Raw genomic sequence first — 25976 nt, 5'->3', positions numbered from 1 at the left:
GAGGAGGAAGTATATATGGAACAACCACCAGGAAGCCCAAACACCACGTCCCACGTTTGTAAGCTGAAAAAGGCAATATATGGGCTGAAACAAGCCGGACGGACCTGGTACAGAACGCTCGATAAAATCCTGAGAGAGCAAGGTTATAGACGGCTAGAAGCAGACAACTGCGTGTACATCTTGGAGAACAAAGGTACCAAGGTTATTTTGGGAGTCTATGTTGACGATATTCTGCTTCTAGCGACAACCAAACAGGCCCTGGAAAGTGCAATGAAAAACTTGGGTGAAAAGGTGGACCTAAAGGACCTAGGCGAACCAAAGTACATCCTGGGAATTGAGATCACATGGGACAAAGTCAATAAGAAGCTCACGCTTAGCCAGAAGAAGTACATAAGTGACATCTTGAAACGTTACAGCATGGAAAATTGCAAACCGATCAAAACTCCAATGGAAACAGGTCCAAATAACAACGTTGGTCACACAACGGAAGGCAACACTGAATCAACGGTCCCTTATCAAAACTTGATCGGAAACCTGATGTACCTGGTGCAAGGAACACGTCCAGACATCGCATTTGCAACTCACTACCTGAGTGAGTTTAACCACTGTTTCACGTCCACTCATTGGCAAATGGCAAAAAGGGTGCTACGCTACTTGCAAGGGACGAAAGAAGTGGGTATCACGTACACAGCTTGTGCGGAACCTGTCGTGGGGTATTGCGACGCAAGCTGGAACGAGTCAGGCAAAGGGAAGTCACGTAGTGCTTACGTATTCACCATGTCCAAAGGAGCCATCAGCTGGAAATCGACGAAGCAACAACTCGTCGCGCTGTCAACGTGTGAAGCGGAATACATCGCTATCACTGAAGCCATTAAAGAAGGTAAATGGGTGAAGACATTGTTTAAAGAACTTGGGTTCTGCAAATACGGTACGGAGAACTTGGAAATCAAGAGTGACAATCAAGCGGCCATAAGACTAATCGAAAATCCAGTACAGCATCAAAGGTCCAAACATATCGCCCTCAAATATCTATTCGCTAGACACGAAGTCGAAAGCGGTGATTTTTTCATTTCCTACCTACGTACAGAAGATATGATAGCAGACAGCCTGACGAAGCCTGTAGGCAATATCAAGAACGTCATATGTGCAAATGGATGTGGACTTCAACTCCCACCAACCTAGACTCAGTCTACGATACTTCGAAGGTTGTTCAACGTGAAGGGGGGTATGTTGGTTGCACGTTGTCAACCATGTACATAGTTTTTGTTTTTTCTCTTCTTCGTAAGCTGACTAAATAAAAGCGAACTGCAGGAGCCGTTTTTTTTCAGTTCCTGCGAGCCGACGAAGTTGTTGGGTTGTCAGCTTCTTGCGCGCGTCTTAGGTCACCTGCGACAATTCCATGTTCCTGGATCAACAGTTCTGCGACTTTTAACTTGTTTCTGAGGATTAACATAGTTGTTCTGAACCACCATGCTTGCCACTACTGTGAATGCGCGTTTTTCACCTGAGAACTGAAAGAAAATGTACGAGAGTTGCCGCGGTGCCCAGTAACTTCTGAAAGTCGTCTGCTCACACCGATGCACTAGCAGGCGCAAAAGCAGACGATTTCTGTATCCTATCACGGACTTACCCGCAGGGCGACGTGGCCGTTCTTATTGTTGCCAACACAGATCGCGGCGTGCTCTGCAATCTTTATCAATTTAATTCGGTTATTTAATAACTGTGGCGTGTTTTGTCGGGTAAATTAGCAGTATTCCATTTTCAACAAAGGGCAATCGAATGGTACACTTTATGAAAGGGGCAGGGAGTACGAGACCGTCCCTTTAAAGGAGCTATGAACTTTACCATGCAGCCAAGCTACCAAGCCAGCCCGCCGACTGTGTCGTCTCCAAATGGGGATTTTTACTTGTTTGCTGTGACACCTTTTGTATAGATGAATCCGACAGGTCCTTATCTTGAACACATATAGCACGCTCCTAGCAAACCATCATCCCGAATAACAACGTTCTCGTCCAGGATATGTTGATGACGTGAGGTGGAGCCTAGTAACTGATAAAATTAACTGCGAAGCCTATTATGTCGCTCATTATGTACGGCTACAAAATGAGTTCGGCCTCCCGTTTTCAACAAATCGGGGACGAGAACGTTGTCATTCGGAATGATGGTTGACTATCAGCGTGCTATGTGTGCTGAAGTTCATTTTGAAGACTGTAGAGCAGAACGTTATGTGTACCTCCGCGCTTGCGTCATATTGGGTGCTACAATTCTTCAAATGACGTAACAATGCATAGATGTGTCTGGATGACCGTACGTAGTGCGTTTTTGTATAACGCTGCACATGTTATCAAGGAGAAGCACTGAATAATAAATTGTAAATACAATTGAACCTCCGCAATAAGGGTATAAGTCGACTTATCCCCTTTTTACTATTTTTGCTGCAATGACATCTACATACCAATATGTACCTGCCAATGAAAATTTAGGACCTCATTGTGATTTGTTGTCCCACTACAGCATGGTGCAAAACGGGAAATGCATGTGTGTCAATGGGACAGACAATCAGATCAGGCCCCTTTTCTCGGCTTGGGATTTTTCGACTTATCCCCTTATTGCATACAGAGGTTCAATTGCGAAGCGTAGAAGAACAATATTACATCTAGTACATCCGTAACTAAATACCTGCAGATAGGAGCTCGTATCTCCTTTAAGCAGAAATTCGCCGCAGAGCACGCTCCTACCCAATCGTCATATACCGAATCTCATCATTCTTCCCGGTGATTTGTTGAATGAGAAAAAAAGGGGGAGGGAACTACGTTCTTTCGTGATGCTTCCGGAGTTACGTTAATTGTCACAAAAGGGGTGTACGCCCCGCGATCTTTACAAATTGGAGGTGATAACGGTATAATTGCTGCAGATAGTTGTCAGCGTGTTATGTGGTGAAGTGCTGTTTCAAGTTCAAGTGTTCTTTTTTTGTTTTTGTTTTCTCAGCTTGCACAGAATTAATGCCGTACGGATTTCAACCAACAGAGTAATTAATATACGTAAAACGGCACATACAGAGCATATTATGGGTTTCGCCGTATTCATTTGGTCCACTTCCATTTCTCGTTTTGCTTTAAGAGGTTATGTGCTGATCCCCCGAGCTCTTAGATAGCGTCGTCGAGAAAGCCTTCGCTGATTAACCGCTGTTTCCTAGTTATTATATAGAAAAGAAAATAGATCGTTTTATTGTAATTCAAATGCTTTTAATTAGCTTTTACATTAATGTACTTAGTTTACTTCTTTGTAAGTGTACCGAATAATGTTTAATAATTTAATTTAAAAAATAGCAGATGTGACGTTGAAAGGCAGTATTTCTCCGCTTTCTTCTTTTTAGTGCGACACAGAGGGACACACTTTTCAAAGTGTAAGAAACTAATTCGCGGCTACATCCCTTGTTGCTCTTTTCTGAAAATACTACTCGCACAGCTGGTCGTATTTCCGAGTAATAACAAAAAGCGTGGTTACAAAAAGCGCTATAGAGAGAAGGGCGTACCAGAAGGCGAGGTAATAAAGAAGAAAAAAATAAGAGGAAATGAAAAGACGGCGTCGCTGGGCGCAAAAGTGAACCAGCAAGAGTCCCGGTGGTGGCCGGCCCGCGATCCCGAGAGGAATCCCTTCGGAGCGAGCTCCTTCCCAACCGCAGTGTATAAATTATCGCACACGAGCGGGAGACGCTGACAGCACCCGGTCGCCAAGTATGCCCGAGAGAACCGTTAGAAAGCACAGCCAATCTCCGAGGACGCGCGACAGCGAACCTGCATTTGATATTAATGTGGTTTTGCTGTTCCATTAAAAAGTAATCTCCTTCCCTTCTCCTCGCTGCGTCGTCTGCTTTCATCCTTCTCAGTGTCGTCGTCTGGGAACTCCCCGCGCGATGGCGCTGTATTTCCTTTTGTCTTTCTAGTCACTGGGCGTTCGTCCCGAGATGCGTGTGACTTGGCGAGATTCGTTTCCTCGCTGGCTGTCTGCACGCCCGCACTCTCGATGCCAGGAATATAGGACTCTCGTCCCCAGAGACGCTCTTTGCCGCTGTCGTCTACTTCTGTGTGTGTTGTTATGGAAAGCGACTCGGCGACAGCGTATCGAGTTTTACTATGTCGTGAGAGGTTGACTTTCCGTGATAAAGAGGAACGTATGGCGTTTCCCTTTAGTTGTCGCTTAGCATATGGAAACCTAAGTTATTATTGTTTATGCTAAATGTATAAAAGGGTGATATAGAAGTGTGTTCGTAAAGTCAAAGATGTTGTTCGAATATCGAGCTGATCATGCTACTACTCCAGTGTTTCGTAAAGGTGGCGTTAAAGGTGGCGAATAAAAGCTAGTGCGGCAGAGTATCCTTTACAGGGGTCGGTTGGTCGGCCAACTACGCACTGTACACTCTTAAAAATGAACTTCACCACATAGCACGCTCCTAGCCAACCATCACCCCGAACGACAACGCTCTCGCCCTAGATTTGTTGAAAACGGGAGGAGGAGCCTATTTTGTGCCATTATGCACGGCACAAAATAGGCTCCTCCTCCCGTTTTCAACAAATCTAGGGCGAGAGCGTTGTCATTCGGGGTGATGGTTGGCTAGGAGCGTGCTATGTGGTGAAGTTCATTTCTAAGAGTGTACGGTCGAGAATGTCAGTGACGAGTACAGATCTACTAGTGGACAGCATCCCGTTCAGCATTTCAAAATTTATTTTCACTTTAATTTGCGACGAAGAGAAAATTGTACTTATATGGACCATTATCAGCAGGTTTGTGCTGTGTTTCTTCTTTATGTCGGTTGGCCGCATGCGCTTATAACTCAGCATATCGTGATTACGATTGAGACGAAGTAAACCAGAAACTGCATCATACTTTAAAATTTAACATTCAAGATTACCATTGCTTGACTCGAACAAACAGTGGAAACGTGCGTCAGGTCCTCCCCACTTTTTTATCTCCGCGTATCGCCCCTTCTTTGTAAGACGGCCCCTGCCGTTGAAGGACCATTCTTCCCATTGGCAATCAATTTTTCACCTTAATCTAAGGTCAAAGCCCATTGTCGTCTTCGCCGTTCTCCTCACCCTCTCTCTCTGCGCTTTCCTTCGATTGTGACGTCAGAGGGGTTTGAGAAAACAGGGCCCTCTCCTTTCGCTTTCTTTCCCGTCCCTGGCTTCCGGTTAATCCGAACTGCAAAGGCAGTATGGCGAGCGGACGAGAGAGAATCTTTTTCGGCGCTGTCCGATAATCCTGGCCATTCGTCACCGGAATTCGCACCCCGGACCTCAGCCGTCTGGGGTTTCGCGCTCCAGCGCCCACGTAATGGAGCGACACCATGCGGTGAGAGTAAGAGAAAAAAAGTCACGTGGTGCCACCTAGATTGCATATAGCCCCCCCACCCCCACCCCGGTGGCGTTCAATGTAGCGAAGTGAAGCTGCGCGGTTGTTGCGACTGCAATGTGGAACCGTGGAGGTTTGAGAGCTGACGGACTGCAGAGGGCGGTTCACTGTGAGGCGTTGCTAATCTTGAGAGTCATGTTGACTGTTTCGATTAATTAGTGAGCGGATAGTTAGTGGTCCCATTTATGGCTGCAGGCATCAAGCTTTAATATGATGGGAATAGGCAGTAAAGCGTTCCATCGCTTTCCCCTTCTCTCGAGTAGTAGCCGTCTTGGTGTGAGAAGATCCCTGGGCATGATGTAAAGCTTCGTGCGCGCAGCCTATAATAACATCAGTTGTCGCGGGGCCATAACCTATTAACAGGCAAGATTTCACACGTCTGCTCGGCTTACAGTCTTAGAAATGAACTTCGCCGCACAGCACGCTCCTACACTCTAAAAACAGAACTTCACCGCGTTGCACGCTGTGCGCCAACCATTGCCACGAATGATAAAGTTATAGCTTCTGATTCGAGGAGAGAGGAGATCGTACGCCTTTTTGTGTCAATTTTCATATATCCAAATTGACACAAACAGACGTACGCCCACACCCTTTCTCCGAATTAGAAGCGATAACCCTATCACTCTGTGCAATGGTTGGCGCACAGCGTGCTATGCGGTGAAGCTCTGCTTTTAGAGTGTAGCCAACCATCATCTCGAATAATATCGTTATCTGACGTGATTTGTTGAAAACGGGAGGCGTGCGCCTTTTTTGTGACACTTATGCTGTTCATAACTCTCACAAAAATGCGTACGCCTCCCGGTTTCAACAAATCAGGGCAGATAAACGGTATCATTCGAGATGATGGTTGGTTAGGGTTCTATGCGGTGAAGTTCATTTTTAAGAGTGTAGGAAAGCTCGATTTTGGTTAGGGATGCAAAGAGAGCATCGTCAACCGAATCACCTTGCTGTCCAGTCCCGCGTGGGAGCTGACATTGTGCGTGGAGCAGGCGAGGAAGGGCAACGAGCAGATGATCTAACTTAACCACAAATTTAAAAACACCTGTTAGGCCTCACGTATGTCGTGTCTCCGAAAAAGAAAAATGCAATGTTATTCGGTCACGGGGATTACTCCTCGCCCGCCGTTTGTAACTACGCTGAACCGGTCGCTTTTGGGGAAAACCACCATCTTGTCCTGGCCACACGTCATAGGCATTTTTCTTTTTCAGATCACGTGACTTTGTTCATATTCCACTTCAGCGCTTACCGACAGATCGCAATGGGCATGAAACAGAGAGACGAACGTATTTTGCGCGTGTAAATTACACGGTGCATCTTACGCGACACGGTAGTTTACTTTCTCCGAAGTATGAGTGCATCGCATCGGCCGAATGAGTCTTTACGCGTGTGTCGTCGTCACATCTTTGGGAGTTGTCAGCAGTAGGGGGCCGCGCTTGCAAAACTGCGCGTTTCACTGCGAGGATGACCAATTACCGAGCACCAATTACCGAGACAACTAATTATTACTAACGTCGAAATACGTTGCAAAACGATGTGCATAAACGGATATCGCGGTTTCTATGAACGGTTTTGCCGCTGATCGTTGGCCTGGCCATGTTTACGATCACGTGTGTGTTGACGTGTGCAATGACGTGTGACCAGGACCTGTCCGGAATACATTGCGTTCGCCTGTCACGGTCTCGTCCAAGACACATATATTGTACACTCTTAAAACGGAACTTCACAGCACAACGTACTCATGGCTATCTATAATCCCGAATGCTGTCGTTCGCTCCACCTGAATTGTTGAAAACAGAAGATGTACACCTTTTTGTGAGACTTAGGCAATTATGGCGATTGTCATAAAAAGGCGTACGCCTCACGCTTTCCACAAATCAGATGGCAATGGTTGGCATTCAGCGCACACTCTTAAAACAGAACTTCAGAACATAACACGCGGACCATTGCAGAGAATGATACCGTTATCACTCCTGATTTGTGGAAAGCGCGAGGCGTACTCCCTTCTGTGACAATTATCGTAAGGTGTCACGAAAAGGCGTACGTCTCCCGTTGTTAACCAATCAGGGCCAGAACGATGTCATTCGGGACGGTGGTTGCGTTAAGAGCGTGCTATACGGCGATGTTCTGTTTCAAGAGTACGCGTACGGTGTGATGAAGTTCTGTTTCAAGAGTTTTGGATCCCTCTGTGCACTTAAGTATCCCATATTGCTCGTCACATATCCCCACGAGTTTCCTTTCTTCCCAATAACTTCGCACACGATCAATAACTAACGCAATGAAAGAACGGTGCGAACCGGCTCTATCCATACTGAACGTTGCGCACATGGCTCTCTTAGAAAACGCCTCGAATATTACCCGCTACGAAAGAGGGAGAGAGAGAGAGTTAAAAATGCAACACGAATTCTTACTTTTCCACTGAGTACACACGAGCAAAGGAATGAACGAATGAATACGAGGAGAAAACAGGATTGCAACGGAGATCTTCTCTCCTTTTTGCACTTTATTTCCACGTCGCGACTCGCGAGCGAATTTCCTGCCGTGTTTTATTTACGCGCTCAGTGGCAAGCGTCCTCGTAAATAAAGTGAGGATGGGGTTGCGCAGGGAAGGCGTCATATGGGGCGGGAAAACGATGCCGCTTGCTCTGAGGCAGAACTGGAGCGGAGAGAATTCCTACTCGCCGATATCCTCACGTGGGAAGCACGGACCGAGAGGTGTTTTTAAGCACTGCCGAAAATGTGGCTATAACGTGCTGTATCGAGTGTGTATTACGCGTGTGCCGTTGAAATGCGCCCATGAAGAAATGACCCTGACTTTAAATGAGTCGGAGCCACAAAAAGTGATACGATACGATATAACGGATGTGACACAATGCAAATTACGGTCGCCCTCTTGGGTTATCTACGGTTTTGGGTGCTCGACCCCAGCATGAAAGTCAGTTTGCGCTGCGTGCATTGGTCTCGTTCCTGTGTGAAATTGGTGCCGACGATAAGTTTTGACCTTTGTGCCTCTGTTTCCGTTTCTGTTCTAATATTTTATTTTATTTTTTTTACTGTTGTGACTTTGTGTGACTCTTCGTATATGAGTGTTTGCACTCCAAGTGTCTAGTACGTTCGTGTGTTCTGAGTTGTTTACGTGGTATGGAGTAGCCTGCTTCCACGTTGGTGGTGCCAATTTTCTCCATTTCTTTTTTTTCTTTTTCATTCACTCACTCACGGTACTGCAAAACTTTCCGGATATAAAGATACTCTTGCGTGCAGGGTGTCACGACTGATATGTACCAAAATTTAAGAGACAGCGCTCTATGCGAACGAAACCGACTGGATGTTGTAGCAACCGTGTATCGCAGTCGCCAGTGTTGTTTCATCGTGCCTTATTAGTTAATTGTGTACGACTAATCGCTCTCCATAATATTTCTATATTTCCCTAAGTCTAATTCGCTCAATTTTAAAAGAACACCCGTCGTGTCCTTTGGCAAATTGTAGAAGAAGATGAATAAGCTGTAGAACGCCTTCCCGAAGGTCCCGACCGAGGTTTTTTTCCGAAAGCCCTCTAAAACTTTCGAATAGGCACCTCGGGCCTATATCACAAATGTTAGGTATTAGTCTCGTCTAATTAAATAATTTGGTGCAATGGTACATTCATTATTCGCGTAGATCACTTCGTCTTTTTTTCTGTTTAAATGACTTGACTATTTATTATTGGACAACAAATAATGGTCATGATAGACACAATGATACTACAACATCATAGTATCACGAGATTCCCACAGAAGAATATGTCACAGCTCGCCTATAACGCTTCATTTAGTGCGTTCTTGAGGACATTGCCCAACAAGTTCGTCGTTCTAGCGGCAATGCCGCTCTATACAGCTTCAGTTTGATATATCGCAATTCTGCTTGGCACCTAAACTGTGCTCGCTTTCCAACGATGTTATTCTGTGGAGTTGGTCACACTCACACCATACAAAGGGCCACATCTCTCACGAATATGCTCACGTTGTGTGACTTTATAGCACGCTCACGCTATTTCGGGCTTGTTCACGTGAGGGCAGCTGTTAAAATACGTCGACAGATTTTAACTGCACACTGGATATACTTTAGTGCCATCGCGGAATCTGATTAATGTACATCCCAAATTTGACAGCGTCAAGTCATTTGTCATAATAAGAAGTGTCTCATGTGCTTGCGGGAAACATAGTGCAAAAAACTCGTTCCGCTCGGCAAAATCAATGCAATTAATTAACTGGGCGAACTAATTTAGGCGTTCCTCCCCAGCCTTCTTTTAATTGCCACTTCGGACGCTAAGCCCAGACGCCTTCCACTCTGATCGCAGCAATTTGAAAGCGTTATACGCCGAGTCTTTCGCAAACAGGCCTGCTTCGAGGAAAGCGGAGTTCGTTCAAGGAAACCCACGGGTTTAACCCACCTCTGTCGGGAGACACTTTTTTTTTTAAGGGTGGATGCGATAACGCAATAAAGTTTCTTCAAAATTCGTTGCAGATGACAAATGAATGCTCGTATAGAGGTTCCCTTCTGGACGAAGATGAATACGTTTTATTTAAATTGGACCGAAAATACGGAAGTTATAGTCGGTCGTCCTCATGCGTAATAGAACATGCGTAGTTTGCATTCCAAAAAATAGGGAGCATAAATTTCGCGTAAATAGTTGGCACAGCGCAGTCGGAAGGCATTTTTTCTGCGCTTCACAGGCATGGAGGTGTATTAAACTGCGGTAATAAATTATGCAATATCAAATGCGATCGTTTTTAGAACCCCCTCTTTGCCTATTTTTCTTTCTCTTTTCTTTTTTCTTTGTTTTATCATTGTGTGGCTCGGAGTAAATGTGATGCTTGTTTCTGTGGTCCTGTGAAACGGGATCTTCAAAGGGTGCTTTTATACTGTCAACGGAACAAGCTGCGAGCAGGATTTCGTCGAAACACTTTCGGTGTGCTCTACATTTGCATTATGAGAAAGAAACGAGTAAATTGGGGAACAATTATAGCTTCTACACTCTAAAAACTGAACTTCACCGCATAGCACGCGCTTCTCCAACCATTGCCACGAAGGTAAGGTTATCGGTTCTGATTCGAGGAGACAGGGGGGCGTACGCCTTTTTCTGTCAGTTATCATATATCCAAATTGACACATAAAGGCGTACGCCCCCCTCTCTCTTTGAATCAAGAGCGATAACCCTATCATTCGTGGTAATGGTTGGAGGAGCGCGTGCTATGCAAGCGGACGAAGCTCAGTTTTTAGAGTGTAGTCCCCTTTTTTGCAAATACTCTCTTTTTAAGTCTCTCTGACCCCGAAAAAAATATTCATCATCACTGCCAATAGTCTCTAAATTTGCATAGACTTGCGCGCATTTAGTCCCGAAAGGGAGTAATGGTTGTGGCGATGCACCTTGTCCCGGAAAGGACTAGAATTGCTTCCCATCTCTTCCTTTTTCTCCGAGTGCCGCTATGCTACATTATCTCCGTTATGGAACATGGTAATGTTTTCAGTGTTCTGTGCGATGCTGATAACACGTCTCCAAGCTATGTTCTGCTATTTATGCCACGTCGACATTACACTTGCATCTCTATCATTTTTCGTGCATGTTTTCGTTGTTCTCGAAGTGGTTAACCACCACTATAAAAACAGAACTTCATTACATAACACGTTCAAACCTAACCACTGCACGCAATCATTATACGGGGCTCAGTCAAAAAGTAATCTTAACATCCCGATAAAAAAATCGAAACTGCGCAGTGCGCGATTTTGCTTCACACATGTTCTTTCCCACGGCGAGACGAAACAGTGAGAGGCGGAAAGTTGGCATGACGGGAAGCGTGACGTCATCAGGCCATATCAAAGATGGCTGTCCCCTTGCACGTGTACACCAGCGAGGAGCAGCGTTCAGTCGTTCGTTTTGTTAACGTGTAAATGTGAAAATGGAACGAATATTCGTCGGAGGACGGTGGCCCGGTATGGGGATACTTGTTTGTCGCTGCAGCAAGTGTACGAGCGGCGCGGGAAGTTTAAATCTGTCGTCACATCTGTGGCTGATGCACCTCGGCGGCCGACCGTTGCCACAACGCTTGGCATTATCGTTGCAGTGGAAGCTGTCATACGGGACAACCGCAGCGTAACAATCGACGAGGTGGCTGGAAACTTGAACATCAGTCATGGCTCGGCGCACCACAATGTTCACGACGTTCTACAGTACCACAAGATATCAGTCCGATGGGTACCAAAGCACTTGACTCCGTAACTCAAGGAACGTCGCATGGACGCCTGTTAGAGGCTGTTACAGCGCTATGAAGCTGAGAGCGACGACTTCTTGCAACGTATTGTCACTGGCGACGAATGTTGGGTGCACTATTTCCAGCCAGAAACCAAGAGGGCGAGCAAGGAGTGGCGGCATTCCACTTCACCGAAGCCAAAGAAGTTTCGTTCGCTTCCGGCGGCCGCCAAGATAATGCTGACTGTTTTCTGGGATGCAAAAAGCCCAATCGTGGAGCACTACATGCTCAAAGGAGCCACTGTCAACAGCCAGTCATACAGTCAGCTTCTCCAGAAACAGCTGGAGCCCGCGATAAAATCTAAACGCCGTGGCTTACTCAGTTCTGGCGTGCTGCTACAGCATGACAATGCGCGACCGCACACAGCTCGTGCGACCGTGGAAAAATTAAGGACCTTCGTCTGGAGTGTCTTCCCCATCCCCCATGTTCGCCGGACCTTGCGCCCAGCGACTATTACCTATTTGGCCCACTCAAAGAAGCGCTAGGTGGAAAAAAGTTTGCCAGTGACGACGAAGTAAAGCAGGAGGTGCACGAATTGCTACACAGTCAACCGCAAGAATCTTTTTGTTCCGGCATTGGAGCGCTGGTGAAGCGGTGGCGCACGTGCATTGAACGTGGGGGGGACTATGTCACAAGCTTTTTATCTCTCTGCTACATTTTGCGCAAATAAAAAATATATTAAACTATTAATTAATTAAGGTTACTTTTTGACAGTGCCTCGTTTTATCACCCCTGATTTGGAAAAGGACTGCAGCGTATACCTTTTGGTATACATTACCATAAGGGCAAAAAAGGGTACATACGCGTCTGGGCTAGACTCAACCTTTGATGTTCTTCCGTTGAATGATGGTTGAGCAGGAGCGCGTAATGCCGTGAAGTTCTGCTTTAAAAGTCGTACTGTAACTAAATCAGCAACACTTCCCTTAGTGACACTCCGCGGTTCTCTACGGAATACCCGCTCGCGAATATACTGACTATCGCGCTGACTCTGTATCTTTTCGCCCCCTAAAGCAAAAAGACGGTTCGTTCGATCTTTTTCCTCGGAAACAAAAGCAGAAGAGAGATGCGCGGAAGGGAAAGGATCTGCAGACGCTCCCCAGGGTGACCTGTCAATCAAAGGAAGCGGGCACGCCTATTGGCCACCGCTGTGCCACGCCCTTTCCCCCGCTGTTAGTGCAGCAAGGATGGCATGGTAGCAGAAGTAACAGCGCACTGAGAGGAAAGTGCCCGACAGCGGACGATAACGGGAAAATACAAATGGCAGCGCCAAGGTAAAATACGAGCGGAACCCGATCGGAAAACTGCGATATGCGACCACGAGGCGAGGGAAAGAAGAAGCGAGGAAACACACAGAGCTAACGCGTGACGTGAAGTCAAACCGCCTTTCAAGTGACTGGGAACTCGAAAGTAGTGTCACTGCTCGGAGTGCTTTGCTCACGTTTTTAATGTTTTTGTTTTCATCTCTCTCTCTCTCTCTCTCTCTCTATGTCTTTTCCATCGACAGCACGCTCACAATATACATCACATGAAACGTTGTTAATACTGAGTAGGCTAGGCTTACTACTACTAATAATAATAATATTTATTTGATCACACGAGTGATTGGAAGCAGATGCAAAAATTCACTTTCCAAGGCTTGACGAGGCATCTGCTCTCATACACAAGCGACAAGTGAGCGGTGGTGCCCCGGCAGCCGTGCTGGTCCCTCTGATTCTAGCCGTCCTCAAGGCCATCTTAGCGGCATACCCGGACGCCGCTGGACTCCAGGAGGTCCAGGTCTTACTCGCTGCGGAAAAGTTTCTGACCGCGAGTCATGGACCATCTGTATAAGCGGGCTACTATCCTCCAGTGGAATGCGCGTGGTCTGCGTACGAAGCTACCGGATCTCAAGTTGTTTTTATTCAAGTACCGGCGAGTACAACTGTGGTTCCCTTGTACAACTGTGGTTTCCCGGCAACAATCCGACACCTTATAGAAGACTGTAGCCAGTACGTATGCGAGCGACGGGCCTTTAAATGTCAACTTGAACTGCTGTATCAGAGGCCATTCAACATCTGCAAAGTTCTCGACCCATGGAGTAACCCTGCACACCAGCGCCGAGCACTTGGCGCTTTTCTTTCCTTTCTGAGGGCCACCGGCCTCCTTCAAGAACTCTAGGGGTTTCTTTTGCTTTCCTTCCCTCTTCATCCTTTCATGTGAACCTTTTTGGAATGGGGTAGGGTCCTGCACTCAACGCAGGGAAACATCCCACATCATCATCATCATCCATTCATCTATGTTGTTGTTGTTGTTTTGCTCTCATACAGTAGCAGCACAAACAAGCTTGTATCAAGATAACACCAAAAATATTTTTAAAGATACATGGCACATCGGCAAGGCAATAGAAAACAATTTTAGTTTTAATTGGAGAAGTATTCTGTATCTTTTGGAGGACTTTGGTAGATATGTGCCAACATTACGGAGCAAAGTAGGGAGTGTATATTGTAGTCTTTGTTCACCATATGTTGTTCCATACTCTAAAAACATAACTTTACCGCATAACACGCTGTACACCAACCATCGCCATGAATGATGGGGTTGTCGCTTGTGATTGGAAGGAAGACAGAGGCAGGCGTACGTCTTTTTGTGGCAAATTAGAATGTATAAAAATTGCCACATATCGAGTGATACCTTTATCGCTCTTAATTTGTAGAAAGCTCTATAGTTCGTGGCAATGGTTTGCGCACTATGCTATGCGGTGAAATTCTGTTTTTAGAGTGTAGGCTCGGGTCAAGACGAAGCTGATGGTCACAATTTATTTTAAACACGCAGAAAGCAAAGCGTTGCAGGGAACGATACCGTTACGGCGTACGCTTTTATGTTACAATTATCGCAACCGCATAGCATGCTTCCAGTCAACAATCATCCCAAATGACATCGTTCTATTCCCTGATTTGTTGTTGGAAAAGGGAGGTGTACGCCTTTCTGTGACAATCGTGCAGGTACGTTAATTGTCACAAAAACACGTAAACCCCACACGTTTCACAAATCAGGAGTGATCATTCAGTGCAATGCTTGGTCTTTGACGTGTTACGCGTTTAAGTTCTGTTTTAAGAGTGTAGGTGTTACAAAAACGCGTGTGCGTCTTGTTTTAGAGTAATCAGGGGAGATAATGATGTCGTTCAGGCTGATGGTTGGCTAGAAATGGCGTTTGAAGCGCAAATTATCCGCTACGTTCCGCGGCAAGTTTTGCACGCAACGACTAGTGCTGCGCGTGCGTATGATAGTGTTATACGGTCTACTTGTCACTTACTTCGTTGTGGAACCTACGGAATAAATGTTTGTTGGCTATTCCAGCTCAAGCCTTGGTTACTTCAACGCATCAGATCTCTAGTTTTTATATTTACTTTTCAGTGCTGTCAAAAAGTATAATGTACTTCACTTCCCAAAAGGAGATGCTAAGATTTGTTTCTGAATACGAACTCAACATTAATGACATTCTTCAAATAGGAAATTAAGTGAGACAAAGCTAACGTCCACAGATCCGTTCGTCTCCTGTAAAGCGTGCTTTCGCTGCACTGGCGAGATGTATGCAGGAGAAACTAACGAGTAATATGCCTCTCTTCCAGACTTTTTCATGCTTAGTAATGCATTACTAACGCCATTACTTTCATCAAGTAATGACGTTACTTTGGCATTACATTTTCCCGGTCATCTTTAAGACAATCTTAAAAATGAACGTCATGATTTGAACTATGATTTGTTCAAAACAGGAGGCGTACGCCTTTTTTGTGACACTTATGTTGTTCATAATTGTCACAAAAAAGGCGTACGCCTCTCGTTTTCAACAAATGGGGGCAGATAACGATATCACTCGAGATGATGGTTGGCTAGGAGCGTGCTATGCGGTGAAGTTCATTTCTAACAGTGTACGTGGTCCTTGAAGCGTGTACTATAAAGAGACGTGATACTTTACTTCGGTACGCATTACTGGTGATAGTGATTAGAGTTTCTGCATATTCGCTACGTACGAATGATTCCGTCGAGATTAGAGCAGTGTCATAATCATAATTTTGCTGCCATATAGGTAAGATTAATTTCAGCATAGAGGAGGGCCTCCTTCTTGGCAACCCGGTCGGTGATAAGCGTGTCTGGGAAAAAAACAGCTTGGAGGTTTTCCATGCCTGTACCACACACGATTCTTAATTGCTGGTTTTAAACTATGCGCGAACTTTCAACTCAAGTAATGAGTAATGTCATTACGCATAACTCAGCCGAAATGCAACGCATTCACACACACACACACATAAAAGGGATGATGATGTGGTGGGTCATTCTCCGCCGTTTTGGCGGTACACTGCCCCATTGCGCTTGTGGAAGGGCCCAAAGCGCCTTTTTGTGGCAATTTTGATATATGAAAATTGCCACAAAAAGGCGTTCGTCCCCCCCTCTCTTCTAATCAGAAGCGATAATCCTATCATTCTTGGCAATGGTTGGCGCACAGCGTGCTATGCGGGGAAGTTCTGTTTTTAGAGTGTTATTATTATATTATTATTATTATCACCCATAATCTCATAATTTCATACCTCATATTAATCATTGTGCCCTGGGGTAGTGAGCCACAAATTAAGTGGCAAAATTCCTCATCCATCGTCACTACATGTATTTATTGTTATTGTTAGGTGTCTTTCTTTTTTCTCTCGGTTTTTCCTCAGTCGCACTAAAAGAGATACATTCTTTTGTGTTTTGTTACTTGCTTACAAGTTAATTCTGAATCCTATATCGGCCTTGTTAGTTAGTTAGTATATTAGAAAAATAAGATAAACCATGGAGCTTTCAGTAACCCACCATGAGTGCTACCTGCTCCGTTGCAAACTCTGAATCAAAACTTTAAGTCACAAAGGGATCCCTCACATATTCACGGGCACGCAAGTAACGAAGCGGGAAAACAAAATAACACACTACAGGTCTACAAAATACGGTGTCGGCAGTTCACAATAAGCGGAAGCTCGCACTTATTGTTGACAATATACAGTCGTGAAACCAGTCTCCCTCAGGAAGGCTACCAGCAGACTGATTGTGACCAGCAGCCTTGTTGTGAACCCAAATGACAACCTATTTGCGATAAAGGGGGCCAATGATCAATGCTTATATTCATCAATGTCTTGTTCACGTTGAAGATACGCACTGAATAAGACGACACAAAGCGCTTTACTACTCGCCATTCCGGCCCTGGCTGGACTTGAGTCGTCTTTCAGCAGATACTAAACGATGTACAGCGCTCTAACCAGTGTTTTATGCAGACATCCCCCTACGCCCCCAATGTTTGGCAACGCCCCCTCCCTTTCTTTCGTGTGCACCCACTACATTCCGACAGAGGGGGGGGGGGGGGGCTTTTCTACATCAGCTTTAGACACATGTCGACAATGATACGTAAAGCTGTTCCAACATTAAACTGTAAAAATGGCACTCCTTTTCAATTTTTCACTTCACCCGGCCATCCCCCCAATCCCGCTCTGTGTTTGCGAATCTGAATAAACCACTGTCCTTAACACGAAACATTCATGCCTTACCTGAACCCTGGACTCTGTAAGACCAATCCTCATGGCCAATTCCTCCCTCATGAAGATGTCTGGATAATGGGTCTTTGAGAAGCTCCTCTCCAACTCTTGAAGCTGGGCCGGTGTAAACCTCGTCCGGTGTCGCTTCTGTTTGGCTGGCTTCTCGGTCCCATCTCCGTGCACCATGGTGTTCGATGCTCCTATGGAGCCCCCGACGTGGTGCGAAGGGGTTTGCGGAGGGCCTCCGGGGGTTGAAATTCCCCCACTGTGAGTATTAGAGGGAACGGCGGGCTCCAGCACTTGGAGGGTGACGCCGTGTTGAGAAGGGGCCGAAGGGTCCGAAGGCTTGAGGGATTCTGACGTAGGACTGAGTTCGGTCTTGGGTGCTGGAGGTCGTCAATGGTGGGTGAAGATTGTGCAACGAGTTAAAGTGATGTTGAAAGTGTCCGTTAGTCAGGTTACACGTATCAAGTCCAATCGTGCGGAAATACCTCCTCTAATCTAGCTTAATCTCTATGTCGCTATTCTATCGTTCTGTATTGTATCCTTGTATAGTTAATATGAAGAACCAAGGACATAATATATGTAACGTAACGACTTCGTAATTCATCGTACACTCTTAGAAATTAACTTCACCGCATAGCACGCTTCTAGCCAACCATCATCTCGAATGATATCGTTATCTGCCCTGATTTGTTGAAAACGGGAAGCGTACGCCTTTTTTGTGACAATTATGAACAGCATAAGTGTCGCAAAAAAGGCGTACGTCTCCCGTTTTGAACAAATCAGGGCAGATAACGATATCATTTGCGACGATGGTTGGCTAGGAGCGTGCTATGCGGTGAAGTTCATTTTTAAGAGTGGACTCAGTGTCCCGTTAACAGCAGCATTCCTGCATAAGATAGGGTCGTTGGCTCGCCTAATTGTTCAACATGCGGAACCCTGGAGGACACGGAGCACGTGCTGGTCACCTATCGACGCTTCGACCCTGGTCGGCAAATATTGAAAAACGCCCTCGATAAACTAGATCATCGACCCTTCAACAATTGCGAAGGTACTGAGGAGTAGCACCGACACTCGCGCCTTGGGATGTCTAGTTATCTCAATAACATACGGGCTGGAGCCATCTTTTAAGACGAGCTCACTGCTCGCCACTCAGTGCTAACACCCACCAAGCGCCATGGAGAAGCTGGTCACACCGGCGCGATAAAATATGCAAAAATTCATAAAAATTGTATTGAACGAGAACAACCTGTTTATTATTATTACAAGCGAGACACCCCATGTTAGCCTATCTAAGCTACCCCTCAAATCTTATCCTTGCAAAGGCTTTACTTCATTGGATAGCTGAACGCTTACTTTTCTAAGTCGTTATTGCTCTAAAGTGGTGTTTTCTGACGCACTTTCGTGCTCGTAACATTCAACATCTGCCCAATTTGTATATACTTTCTCTTACTACGATTTAACAGACAGCAACATTTTGGAGAGGTTTCCTCGATGTCGTTTTAGAGACGCTAGATATGCTGATGTACGAACCGTGGTGATGCTGCGTCGTGTGGTGTGGGTTTCCCTGTAGGCCGGCATTGTACGAAGAATAGGTCTTGAGGAGGTGAAGGCTGAGTTCCAGCGCCCTCTGCCGGCCCTCGTGCAGCTCTGCCATAGGGCTCCGCATCGGAGACACGTGGGACGCAGATAGGGATCCTGCCACTCTCACGTCCATCGAAACGATTGCACTGCACACACAAGCATTGATGCAAAGATTAAAACAAACTACATTCAGTACAGGAAATCGGTAGGGGGCTCCGAAGGTGTGAGCACTGCATGTTGAAACACCAAGAGGCTCACGCCGTAATATACAATGAAACCTCTCTACAGTGAGGTCACCTACGGGACCTGGATTTACTTGCTTCGAAAATTCGGCGCACATGTTACGATCACGCTTCCCGTTTGAATATCCTGGGTGTCGAGACGGTCCAACTGATTACAACCCATATATCAACGCCATTTGACGGATACCTTAAAACCACAAGACGGACACATACTGGGATGCCTTCTGTTAGGAGTGGATAAGTAGGATTTTAGCACAGATAGACTCGTGCGTAGGCACGCTTTAAAATGCCTCATGATCCGTGCGGACTGTGTTCATTTTCAGTTCAGAAACAGTGTGTTGTTCAAAACATATCGGAAAGCCGAGCGCTTTCTAGAAGGTAATTTACTCCAACGGGTGTGTGCTCCGACGTTCGTATGCAACACCTGAAAAGTGTTAAGGGACCTGAAATCGTTTTCTGAATTTCCCAACGACCCTCAGTGCTTCCTTTTTCTTCATTTCGTGATCTTTTTGTTGATCTTTTTGTTCTGTATTGCACAGTCACCCGAGGACCACGTAATTGTTCTGTGAGCTACTTAGCTCACATATAGTTTCATTTTCATGTCACTCGTCTCACATGTAATCGGGTAGGGTACTGCACCCCATGTCATTGCATGCATCCTACGTATCATCCGTTTGTTGTTGTTCTCTGCTCACTACTGCCCGCGCCGCTGTTTTCTTTTCTTTTCTTTTGTTCTGCTTCTGTTTTCTTTTGTGTGTGTGTGTGTGTGTGCTGTGGTTATTGTCGTTAAAATTTACCCGTATTTACCTCTTAAATTCTGTCAAGATTTCTAGCACTACGAAGTACACTGTTAAAACAGAACTTTACCACACAGCACGCTCCCAGCCAACCATCATTTCGAATGATATCATTCTGTGTCCTGATTTGTTCAAAACAGGGGGGAGGCGCCTATATGGGACAAGCATAATGTGTCTCAGATAGTCGCCTCCTCCTATTTTCAACAAATCAATGCACAAAATGATATCATTCGAAATGATGGTTGGCTAGGTGCGTGCTATGTGGTGAAGTTCTGTTTTAACAGCGTAGGGGATGAAAAGGTTCGTATAATCGTTTCTTCGAAGATAACGACAAAGAGGGCGGTAGGCACGTAGCCGAGGAATCATAATTTGACAATCCCTTGTGGCTAATGGCCATTCTCCATGGGAAGAAGAAGAAGAATATTTTGCTGTTACACCTTCACTTCACTGGATACAAAGTACAGAGGCCGCACGGCTGTGTTCACCGATGGTTCGTCTACGTCGGATGGCTCCTCCGCTGTCATACCAGACGAGTCTTCTTGTTCTTCTTCAGCCACAAAGGAAATGCCTCTTAAAAATGAACTTATGTATGTATGTATCTTGTGCTGGGGACAAGATGGCCGACAACGACGTGAGCGCGCACATCGAACAGCGAATTGTCATGAAGTTTCTCGTGAATGAAGGGTTAAGGTCATCTGAAATTCACAGACGACTTCAGGCTCAGTATGGCCACGATACACTTAGCCGCAGCAAAGCGTTTGAGTGATGCAAATGGTTCCGAGACGGCCATACATCAGTGGAGGACGGCGCTCAAGGTTCTTGGGGAACAGGGACACCGGTTGACCCTATAGTGGGTCCCCGGCCACACTGGAATTCAGGGCAATGAGTAGGCAGATTTGGCGGCAGCTGCGGCCCACCTATCTAACCACAATCTAACCACAACATTCTAACCACAACATGTTGATCAACAACCAGTATGATACTGAAGCAATAACTCTTCCACATTCCTACTCTGGTACTCTGGTTTCACGTTCCTGGTGTCTTACAAGCAAAGAAGACTCCTCCTTCTACATCCTCCAGTCATGTTATCGGTTACGCAGAAGGAATTTTTACAACAGATCGTCATCAAGGGAATCCCTGCGACACAACACAATGAATATCCTTCTTACGAACGATAATGAAGAATGGCTGTGTTTATCATAACTGAAGCGTCTTCTAAATGACCTAATTATAGTATCAAATCAGAATGCATGACGGAAAGCACTCACGTTAACTGATTACTAATTTACTGCATCTCGTCCAAAGGAAGATGGGCATAAATAAATCAAATAAGGTTGTGGCTTGTTTGCTTTTACGTTGGCGTTTGGTGCGCTGTCTTCGTTAATTAACTCTTTTGACGTCACTCATTCATAATACAAAATTGCTAAGCTAACAGGGTTTTCATTAGTACTTTTTTAAATAAGCACCGTGGCCGTCAGGTATATGCGGGAACTGATTAAAAAGTATCCATAATGGATTTATATCAGTAAAAGATGTACAAATTTGGAATTTCGTTACCATCAAGGTAGTTCCCTTCGCTAGTCAGGCTTTTTTTTTTTTTTTTTTTCCAACATCAAGATCAACATCTCACCCCATCGTCATGCATGAAGCTGTTATTGTGGCGTTCGCTTCGAAAAGTGCACACTTAGCACAGCGGGAGGACCTCGACATTCCCCGTTGCGAAATTCTCGATCTCGAAATTCGCGGTCTCGAAACAAAGAAAATGCTCAACCGCTTTGTAAGATGAGACGCCGTGTTTACAAATCCGATATCACTAATAACCACTCAGGTGGCGGTGGTGATGGTGACGAGGTAATACCGAGCGATTTGGCAGCCTGCCAGGCGGCATGTTCCTTGGGGGGGGGGGGGGGGGGGCATTCGATGTCTGTCGAAGTCGTCTTAGCGCATGAAAATCACACTTTAGCTACCGTTAGGCTTAGCAGGACGGACACGCCGGAACAGCATGTTGGTTAGTTTATTATCAAGTTAGTCCAAGTTCAGTGTCTGCATTTTCTATCCAGGTTAGTCCACTGTTGGCATATTCCTGGGCGCCACTGCGCATTTCTGTCGGGGGACAGCAAACAGCTGTCTCGTCGTGTTCGTTTGAATCAAAAGAACATCGTGAAATCTTCATTTTTAGAAAAATGAAACAAATCAGAGAGAGGAGTCATAAAATCTAAAGCAATAAAAATGCGCGTGAAAGAAAATGATTACACAATGTTAGAGAGATACAAACGAACGTGACGAGACAGCTCTTTGCTGTTTCCGAAGAAGACTTCCAGGGATGTTTCGGACAGTCCAAACATGCAGCGCTGCTCTAAGTGCAGGCTTGTATACGTATCTTGAGTACCGTACTCAAAATAGCGCGTTTTAGATACTTGTGCAATAGTATTTCAGTATCGTACTCAGTACTTTTCCCGCAACGTATTTCAGCTGTATTCAAAATACTTTTTCAGTATTTTCTACTTAAGATTATTTTTTCAAAGAAAGAGAGGAAGGGTAACCGACGAACACTGTGAAATACAAATCCCACAACCAGCATATAATGAACATGCTTAAATAAAAAAATAAAAAACAGTAATCACTTTCCTGGCTAATATACTCAACTAAGTTATATGTATCCTAAATACCTTCTAAGTATTTACTATTCTGCGCTAATTCATTTCTTTTCCAAGTGGTTGTACTGTATCTTAAGTACGTTCCTCCTTCACTATTTAGTATCATATTTTAAATACATTTTATAGTGAATTGAATTGAATTTGAAAGAAAAAAAATAGATAGTATCTCGTACATGTCCGGCTAAGAGTGTGGTTTCCGGAAGGGGCTACCTCGTTGGTGACTATATAAGCTTCAAATTTGTATGTATTTTGCGCTTGTTAAACTATAAATTCATTCTGCATACTTTTTTATCATTCCTCGTATTATAACATTGTACGAGGGGTGCTCAAGTTAAACCGGGACTTTCTGTCTCCTGAGTGTACAAATGACTCGCGCTACCTCTTTTTCGTCATTTTCGCACGCGACAGGCCTCCGCAATCACCACATGGTGGTCCAAAGTTTCTGCAAAACAGAATACACGTGCTGGACAAGATGGCCAACAACGAGGTGAGCGCGCACATCGAACAGCGAATTGTCATGAAGTTTCTCGTGAATGAAGGGTTAAAGTCATCTGAAATTCACAGAAGACTTCAGGCTCAGTATGGCCACGATACACTTAGCCGCAGCAAAGCGTTTGAGTGGCGCAAATGGTTCCGAGACGGCCGTACATCAGTGGAGGACGATCCCGGCTGGGACGGCTCAGAGCCCAGTGTCAGAGTTCCTGAGAACATCCAACTTGTGGAGCGCCCGATCCTCAAGAACCGACGGATAACATGTCTCGAACTGGCTCGAAAGACGGACCTTTGTGTGGGAACGTTGAACACTATCATTCATGAACACCTCCAGTTTCGGAAAGCCGGGCCTCATCACCAAAGGAGTCCTCCTCCTACAGGACAATGCACGCCCGCATACCGCACATCTCACGACAGGCACCTTACAGGAACTTGGCTGGGAGTTGCTGCCACATCCCCCTTACAGTCCAGACCTCGCCCCCAGCCATTTCCATCTCTTCGGTCCACTGAAGGCGTTCCTTGGGGGCTGCCACTTCGGCTGCGACGACGAGGTCAAGAATGCGGTCCGATCATGGCTGCTATACGCGCCGATAAGGATTTCTACGCTGCTGGCATCCAAGCCCTCTTGAAACATTGGGACAAGTGCATTAGTGCAGCTGAAGATTGCGTTGAAAAATAAAACTAATTTCTCGCCTCCAAGTTCATTTTACTTTTGCGAAAAATGAAAAGTCCCGGTTTGACTGGAACGCCCCTCGTACTATGCCGCGCTACGACTGGCAATAGAGGGGTGCTTAATGGAGATAGTACCTTCTACATGTCTGATGGCTAGGAGTATGGCTTGCGAAAGGGACTACCTCGATCGATGGTGACTATATAAGTTTGAAATTTTAACTTTTATATATTCTACTATTTTTAAATATAAATGCATTCTGAATTCTTTTTGATTAGCCCTCGTATCACAACATTGTACCTTCCCCCGTTGAAAAGAAATCAATTGTCCAGCTTAGGACGAATAGCAATGTACAGAATAAGAATGAAATATCGTGGAATTATTATTTAATAGACAAGCTTTCGTGTAGAAACTACACTTCATCAGGTAACGGTAACACAAAGATCGTGTACGTTGAACATGTAGCCTACTTCCGGCGACGAGATGTCAGGTCCCTATAGGAAGAAAAAGGAGAGGGGAAAAAACTATACACAAAACGCGGATATCGAAAGAGCAACGCGAGACCAAAGTGAAGCACTGCACCATCAGCGTGGAGAAATAGAAGTATGCATGACCATGGCCATTATATACAATGCTAGCTTCACTATACCGCTTCGCTCGTATGAGTAACGAATGAGGCGGGCGTCTGTGTGTCGCGATGGAAGGGTCGGTTAAGACGTCCTGAGGGATATTAGTCGGCTTTTCGAAAGGATGCATCTTCAGTACAAGGTTATACAGGGGGCCACCATGGACATTCAGACCTTGGCGAGTAAGGCTTTGGAATTCGGCAATAAGAAAAGATTGACGATTGTTACCCTATGGGAGGACCTCGGAATTCCCGGTTGCGAATCCTCGATCTCTAAATTCACGTTCTCAAAACAAGGAATATCACGGAGAAGGCTCGATTGCTGATGCTGAGATGATATGCCGTGCTTAAAGACATGATATCACTATTTAACCAGTCAAATTCACGGGTTTTCGATGTCTGTTCAAGTCGTTTTACCGAACGAAAGCCACGTTTTCGGACGTACGGCTAGGGTGGAGTTTGGCACGGCGACAGTAACGACGGCTTTCTCCCCCGGCGGCAGGCGGAATGATGTTTTCCAGCATGTTCTACAAGTGTAGAAGACGATGTTGGCGATTTCGTGCGTGCCCGTGTGCGTATTCTGTCTTGTGCTCGACCTATTTCCTGTTTGTGTGCAAAGACTGTCGGAATAATTGCAGGAAACTGGGAAATAACTCACGTAAATACCGGAAATAACTTATCGCTGCCTCCACAGGTCACTCTGGAGGCAGTGAGCGGTGCCCCTAGGCAGCCGAACCAGCCAGTAGGCTTAGCATGTTGGCTGTATTACTAGGTTAGTCCAAGTTCGGTGTTTGCATCCGTATGTCTAGATTAGTCTACGTTCGCCGTTGGCAGTTCCGCGCGCGCGACTGCGCATTTTATAATCAGACAACATTTATTTACAGTAGTTTATCTTGCAACGGGGATTTCGATCACTTTATTGCGAGGTACATCCCTTTCTCTTGGTGGAGCTTGCAAAGACACATTCAAGAATAACAATCTTTAGGTCAGCCTTAAAATCGTGATTTGGAAGGTTGAAATGTAAAGAGACAGGTGTTGGCCTCTTATGAACGATGTCTCCCTTGTGCTCATAAAACCGTTCTCGGATAGAGTTACAAGTCTCTACAACATACTGTCGCTTACATTTGTCACACAAAAAATGTACCATAAATACAGTTACAGTTCAAAGAACGTTTGATTTTTGAGATTTTTGAGGTGAAATCAATATTGTAGCTCTGGAAACTAGTGCAGGGGAAAATAAAATTGCAAGTTTGACATCTAGGTTTACCGCAGGAATGGTAACCGGGCGAGTATTGGTGGATGTCACACGAAACCAGTGGGTCACGGATGATATTTTTTTGTTCGTCTAGATGCAACAGTAGGTGCTTCTGCAAATTACTTGTTTTATCTTACTATCAGCGTGCAGAATGTTAATATGGCGGTTCAAGAATGATTTGCAGTGCTTAACGGTTTACGGAAGCGGGTCGCGAAAACTATATCCGGGCCTTTCTATTTTTTTTTTTTTTTTTTTCTTTGCAGAGGCCTTGAGAGGTAATCCCTCTTTTGAAGGTGATTTTTTGAGCGCGTCGCTGACAAAGGAACGAGGGTGAATGAAAGCAATAGACATATCACGAGCATATTTAGAAAAGTCCTCATTGTCTGAACAAATACGTTTGAGTGGTGTGATAGCT

General features: G+C 45.3%; 1 protein-coding gene across 1 annotated transcript in view; it reads right to left on the bottom strand.

Moving 5' to 3' along the window:
• The window catches only part of LOC135387349 (homeobox protein orthopedia B-like), a 44106-nt gene that overhangs the window by 8183 nt on the left and 9947 nt on the right, over positions 1–25976 (bottom strand). Inside the window, exons 2-3 of the mRNA XM_064616579.1 lie at positions 18773–18969; positions 17249–17622 (exon numbers count right to left, since the gene is read on the bottom strand). Coding sequence (XP_064472649.1) covers positions 17249–17622; positions 18773–18956 — 558 coding nt within the window. The 5' untranslated portion in view covers positions 18957–18969. The remainder of the gene's footprint in view (positions 1–17248; positions 17623–18772; positions 18970–25976) is intronic.

The sequence above is a fragment of the Ornithodoros turicata genome, chromosome 3 (genome assembly GCF_037126465.1).
Source record: "Ornithodoros turicata isolate Travis chromosome 3, ASM3712646v1, whole genome shotgun sequence".
Classification (NCBI taxonomy): Eukaryota; Metazoa; Arthropoda; class Arachnida; order Ixodida; family Argasidae; genus Ornithodoros; species Ornithodoros turicata.
Note: the sequence above shows the minus strand (reverse complement) of the source record. Positions and strands in the feature narration are given on the sequence as shown.